General features: G+C 31.0%; 3 protein-coding genes across 5 annotated transcripts in view; 2 read left to right on the forward strand and 1 right to left on the reverse strand.

Moving 5' to 3' along the window:
- Nucleotides 1-677, forward strand: part of LOC108774535 (Ribosomal protein S10b) — a 4,998-nt gene extending 4,321 nt beyond the window's left edge. For both annotated transcript variants that reach the window (XM_018540682.1, XM_018540674.1), the window contains one exon: nucleotides 300-677. In XM_018540682.1, coding sequence (XP_018396184.1) covers nucleotides 300-635 — 336 coding nt within the window. In that variant the 3' untranslated portion in view covers nucleotides 636-677. The remainder of the gene's footprint in view (nucleotides 1-299) is intronic.
- Nucleotides 678-2,544: 1,867 nt separating this feature from the next.
- Nucleotides 2,545-3,278, reverse strand: bc10 (BLCAP apoptosis inducing factor bc10). The gene is made up of 2 exons (XM_018540915.1): nucleotides 3,086-3,278; nucleotides 2,545-3,002 (listed from the first exon to the last, which is right to left on the reverse strand). The coding sequence occupies exon 2, from the start codon at nucleotides 2,905-2,907 to the stop codon at nucleotides 2,665-2,667; it is 243 nt and encodes an 80-aa protein (XP_018396417.1). The 5' UTR covers nucleotides 2,908-3,002; nucleotides 3,086-3,278; the 3' UTR covers nucleotides 2,545-2,664.
- An 833-nt stretch (nucleotides 3,279-4,111) lies between these two features.
- On the forward strand, nucleotides 4,112-5,720 carry koko (cyclin Q). Of its 2 annotated transcripts, none has more exons than XM_018540784.1 (6): nucleotides 4,112-4,358; nucleotides 4,533-4,666; nucleotides 4,747-4,844; nucleotides 4,933-5,151; nucleotides 5,228-5,458; nucleotides 5,538-5,720. In XM_018540784.1, exons 1-6 carry the CDS (start codon nucleotides 4,285-4,287, stop codon nucleotides 5,631-5,633), a joined length of 852 nt encoding a protein of 283 aa, XP_018396286.1. In that variant the 5' UTR covers nucleotides 4,112-4,284; the 3' UTR covers nucleotides 5,634-5,720. The 2 variants fall into 2 exon arrangements, with proteins under 2 accessions (XP_018396286.1, XP_018396291.1); XM_018540789.1 differs by having other exon boundaries at nucleotides 4,112-4,322.
- The last annotated feature ends 406 nt before the right edge of the window (nucleotides 5,721-6,126 follow it).

The following is a 6,126-nucleotide window of genomic DNA, read 5'->3' on the forward strand; positions in this document are numbered from 1 at the left end:
TATATATATATATATATATATATATATATGTAATATAGGAGTACAAATTAGTTCGGTCCGTTTTCTAAAAGATGATCGCCTCCAGACGAGTCATTTTTTCGAGATGGAATTCAAAAATTGCCTGAGAAATGGGAAAAAGTAGTAGCCAGTGATGGACAATAACTTTAATTAATCTGTTCATTCATTTTGTTTCGAAATAAATGCATTTTTGAACACAAAAACAGACAGAAATAATTTGTACACCTATTATACAAAGGTTAAAGTTTCCAGTGTATATATATATTTATCTATCTTTTTAGTCTTTAAAGTCTAGAGGATATGTCAAAGAACAGTTTGCATGGCGACATTTCTATTGGTACTTGACAAACGATGGTATCGAATATCTACGTGGATACTTACATCTGCCACCTGAAATTGTACCCTCTACTCTTAAGAAACAACCAAGATCAGAAACTACGAGGCCAAGACCTGCGGCAACTAGGAGCGAAGGCTCAAGACCAACAGAAGATCGTGCGGGATATAGACGAGGACCAGGTGGTCCCCCAAGTGCCGGTGATAAGAAAGCTGATGTTGGTGCAGGTACTGGCGATCTCGAGTTCCGTGGTGGTTTTGGCCGTGGAAAAGCTCTTCAATAACTTTTTTTTTTAATGAAAAATAAATATGCTTTAAAAACAAAACTGATATATTTTCATTTTAACATTTAATACATATGTGGATACTTTCATTGATTCTAATATATAATATGCATTAAAGAAAAAAAAAAAACAAATTCACACGTGACTGGGAATTTCTTTATTACTCATAAACTTACAGTTTTTATGATTATTTTTTTGTAAAGTTTTAAATTTATATTTCACATGGAAGCGATGTAGGTATTACGTTAGATACATTGCATTACAATGTTTACAAAGAATAATGTGAAAAAATAAAACGTTTTTAATGCTAATTTGTTTTAATGAACGGATAAATCTATCGTGTCTAATCAGAACTTCTCAATCAAAGTCATCACAGATTCTTTATTTGTGCTTATATACCAAAGAATATAGATACAATTTTTGTATAGTTGCAAAGATTCTGGTCAAGCTTTTACTCGAATCTAAATTTAAAAATATGCCTAAAATTGCTATATAATTTTTGCAACTTTGCTAAAAGAATTCCTTGTCTTATGTCAAAATATTACAATATAAGTTTATATGGTAGATGCAGAAAGATAATTGACATATATACTTCAGAGACATCAGATATAAAAGAGTTACCGACATGACTTAATGTTTTAGTTCAATTTTTATCTATGTTCGTAAACTTATATGGATGATAATTTTTTTGGTTACTATAATTATCTATATTATGTACATTGGTAACGCTACTTATGCTAAATTAGATACTATATTAACATTTGTGGATAGAAAATAAATTTACAATTATAAATTATAGCAAAGAACTTGTATCTCACTTAAATCTCTTTTTATGAGGCATACAAATTAAAAAATAAATACAATTTACACTTCTTATAACATAAAATCAGCGATACGAGACACACGTTTCACATTGAATTTAGCTCTGTTCACTATATTTTAGAGCAAATTTGACAAGTTTTTATGTGAGAAATTTTAGTCTCACAACACTTGCTTAGCTAAATTTCATCATATTTGCGATACATTATTTCAAGTTCTATTATAAATCAATTAACATTTTCTAATTAGTTTCATGTAAGTAAAGAATTCGCTAGATTTTCAGATGTTTACTAACTGGTAGCATCTTAAATTTCAAGATGCTTTAGTTTCTGTACATCATGTCACTTTGGTACAAATGCATTGTGTGTATTGTGTGAATATATAAAATCCTGTTAAGTGCTCGGTTAAAGTATTTAAAAAAATTATGTTCATTTTGCATCTAATATCAATCGAATAATCATTTTATATATTGTTTGATGCAAGAGATTTTAACAAAATAAGATTTACAACTTTATGTAATTATTAGATGTATTCTTTATAATGCATAATGCATAAGGAAGAATATGGGATTCTATTTGGAGAAATATTTAGAATTACATATTGGAGAGATTGGAATAAAAACTGTCTCTAGAAACTATAAATAAGTATAAAAGGTATATGCCTTTGCCTGTATAAGATCGATTTTTGTTTTATTCTGTTATAGCAAGTGTATTTGATTAATGTATGAAAATTGCATCTGTTATATAGTATATATTAACAAAAAAAGGCTATATAATGCTACAATCTGGAAATGTACTTGACTCCAGTCAATAATTGTGACAAAACTTGAGAAATTATAATATAAATTTCATCAAATATATTGTATCACATTTTTGCTTATTTAAAATTTTGAGATTCAATCTTTACATAAATTCAGCATAAAAATGTCTAATAAAATATGACGTTATAGAACATTAGACTCAAATTTGTGATAATTTGAAAAGTTAATCTTGCTAAACCTAAACACTAAAGGCATTGTTTTCACAATATGGACGAAATAGATGCTAGCAAAATATGGATTGGAAAGTACTTTCAAGTGTATTATGCCAGTATGGAGAAAAAGAGGAAGAGAATGGCAAAAATTCACTCATATGTGCACGCAATAGGGAAAAAAACTGACAAGGGAATAATTTCTCTAAATATTATTAAGTTAAGCACAGTTGACATTATCTTAGCCATTGTCGCATCTTACTGTGTCACAATTTGTGCTCCAAAGCAGGCAATTGCCTATTCCACTGTAACAAATGAGGACGGCAGCAGCAAGAAACACAAAACTGCAAATAGTGCAGGGTTTGCGTTCTAGGAAGAACCCAATCAGATAAAGTGACATGAACATGACGTGGGTTTGCAACAGCGCTGGGTTCACGGGTTTCGGTATCAGCAACACCGGGATCAGCCACTGTAGGCAATACATTATCTCTGAATTTCTATGAGATGGTCAGAGTTGCGCTTGTCAAAGTTTCGTAATATCTCTTTCACGTCGATTGACTGTTTCGTTTACGACAGGACCTACAGGGAATAACGATATTAACATTACAGTAATATTCGATATCTTAACCTGAATATCCGTCGACATAGAAACGGTTGTTAACCTCATTTGGAAGCATTGTCACTCGCATGCGAGTCGATTCATCATCCCTTAACATTGAACATGCATTTTTCGTCGTCGATCGTATACAACCAGCCGATCACAGATCACAGCCGATGCACCGACAATTTTTCACAATTGCAAAACTACTTGACAAGCACGGATTAAACTATACGCACATGTGACGTCGTGATCAGCTGCGGTTGACTCAGGTGACAAGTGACGATATCGCGATACAGCCATGGTATATATCGATCAATGATGTGATAGGGCTGTTTTCTATAGCAGTGAAGGATTATTTATATTAGCGAACAGAAAAATCCAATCAATAAGAATAGGGGAATAATAAATTTCAAATAGCCAGTTTTTATATTCAAGACCGTCTTAAGATCAACCTTGAAGGGTCGATTTTATCAACGCCGATTAACCCTAATCAGGATTACTGTCAATCGTAACTCGTCAATTCTATTAAACAGCAAATACGATTGGTCAGTTAACGACCGATTACATAACTAGCTTAGAAATATTTAAGAGAAACGCAATTGGCGCTAAGTGTTCTGGTTGGTTATTGCAATTACGTGATCGAACCTTAATTTATGTCCAATCTTGTTCTGCCCAATTCTTGTTTTTGCTCAATCTTACTTTTGTCCAATATTGTTTTGTCCAATATTGCTCTGTCCAATTTTGCGTTGTCTTGCATCTATCCAAACTCAAAACCACAAATTTTCAAATTCTTCAAATTCTATGTCACTGAAACAATTTCGCTACAAATAGCACTAATTTATAATAAATCTTAAAGAATTGAAAAATAAATTTTAATTTTGATGATGTGTGTACGGAAAGAACAATTTTTGTGCACTTTCCTTTAATTATATCATAAAATTTTTTAAAGATTTTCTTTTTAAAATACAATTTTCAATACTATGACTTTATCAACAGTGTCGATAATGTTATACGTAGTTCACTTTATTTTCTACGAATGATGTTGGTGCCACTATGTATTTTTGTTAGTTTTTGCGCGTCACGCGAAAAAAGCCGGTATGGCCGATGGCTGCTCTCAGGTTCTTCCTAGTTCCCCCTGCGGCCCTGCCTGCCTGGCTTAGATCTCTTGTACCTGAATGAGTTGGAAATTGAAGTTTTTTTGCTATCGTGTTTATTAAATTTGTAAACAACACATTTTCTGCGAAGGCAAGTGTATCCGCAATGAATCCCTCAGAGCCAACCGGCACCGAGACTCTCAGGTACAATGAGTTCACATTGGATGACACTGAAATAAGGTTATACGCCTGTTTACTCTTGACAGATCAAACGCTTTTCAATATTTTTTCAACGCTATTCTGACATAATTGTGACACTCATTATTATTCACAAGTTTGTCGTATATTGAGCGAGATTGTTTTTTTCTTTTCTTTTGTTTGATATATTTAATGCATTTTTATACCTCTCTTTAGCTCGAAGATGAAAGATGTGATCGATGTTCTTGCAATGCAACGCGAGAAAAGAAATACATTACAAAAGAGCATTACAATCGATTATACAAAGTCTAATGATAACTTTACAGTTTCACGATTTATTTTCGAATGCGGTATGTTATAATAATGTTGTGTTAGAAAATTACTTGTAAAACGATTTTTATAAAGAAAATTATAAAATACTTATTTGTAGGTTTGAAATTGGAAGCTCATCCACTAACAATAGCTACCGCTGCGACACTATATCATAGATTTATTAAAGAAGCAACGCCACAGGGATATGATAATTATGTAAAAATGAATTAGTTATATAATTATTTCAAAATTCTAGATAAGTGTTTTGAATAAATATGACGAATTTTATCCTTTTTTTTTTTAGCTTCTAGCTGCAACTTGTCTTTATCTGGCTGGTAAAGTAAAGGATGATACACTAAAAATACGAGATGTAATGAATGTATCCTATAATACACTTCAGAGAGGATCTCAACCACTCGATCTCGGAGATCAGTATTGGAGTATGAGAGATGCGATTGTTCAAGCTGAACTTTTAATTATGAGAATGCTAAAGTTTCAAGTTACACCTGTGCATCCACATAAAGTATCACTAATATTATTAATTAATAATGTTAACATGTGTGATAACAAATGAATAATCATATTATATTTTGTTATAGTACATGCTTCATTATCTAAGATCTTTACAAGCTTGGTTCGGCGAAGAGGAATGGTGTAAGTATCCAGTTGCTAAAACAAGTATGGCACTATTGCAAGATTTTCATCATTCTCCAGCTATTCTTGACTATTCACCAAATTTAATAGCGATAGCTTGTATTAATTTGTCATTGCAAATATATGGTGTGGTTGTACCCTTAATGGATGAATGTGATCAACAGCCATGGTTCAATGTGAGTGTACATAGTGTTATGTGTCTGTATATTTATTTATATTAATTAATAGATTTATATGTAAATTATTTTATTATAGGTTTTCTGTAAAGATTTAGCGAGGGATAAGTTATGGGAAATTATGGAAAAAATTATGGCAGCATATGATGAAGAACCCGAAACAAGAGACAATTAATAAGCGCATATCTGTACCTATTATAATAAAGTGGTTTCCATATAGTTGCCATTGTATTATAGCAGGTTTTTCTTCATATAATTATATGAGCAGATTTTTTAAATTTATAATTTTCAGAAAAAAAAAGAAAGGAAACTATGCGCTTTACAGAAAATAATATGCCAGTCAGTAGGATATGAAATGTTAAACAAATGCATTTTATCTCTAATCAAAGAATATAACGCACTTTGAGTATATTTAGGTTTTTTCAGCATATAAATTGACGATTAAAAAAAAATGCTTTTTGAATATCTCAGAGTAGCTCATAAGTGTAAATATGAGTCTCTCAACATTATGTTTCTAATTAAAAAAAAAATGAATTTTTAAACGGAATACATTTTGAAGGTTTGCTCCTCATATAAACTGTTCCATACAATTTTTATATAATTTTTTCTAAATTATTTGATTATTAAATAGAAATATTTACTTTGAAATAATATGTAATATATATATA

The sequence above is a fragment of the Cyphomyrmex costatus genome, unplaced genomic scaffold (genome assembly GCF_001594065.2).
Source record: "Cyphomyrmex costatus isolate MS0001 unplaced genomic scaffold, Ccosl1.0 scaffold1053, whole genome shotgun sequence".
Classification (NCBI taxonomy): Eukaryota; Metazoa; Arthropoda; class Insecta; order Hymenoptera; family Formicidae; genus Cyphomyrmex; species Cyphomyrmex costatus.

Bases quoted from the DNA above. Each gene is read 5' to 3' on its own strand.
- bc10 (XM_018540915.1), bottom strand. From the start codon at position 2,907: ATGTATTGCCTACAGTGGCTGATCCCGGTGTTGCTGATACCGAAACCC.
- koko (XM_018540784.1), top strand. From the start codon at position 4,285: ATGAATCCCTCAGAGCCAACCGGCACCGAGACTCTCAGGTACAATGAG. The intron at 4,359-4,532 runs GTTATACGCCTG...ACCTCTCTTTAG, and splicing joins TTGGATGACACTGAAATAAG to CTCGAAGATGAAAGATGTGA. The intron at 4,845-4,932 runs GTAAAAATGAAT...TTTTTTTTTTAG, and splicing joins CACAGGGATATGATAATTAT to CTTCTAGCTGCAACTTGTCT.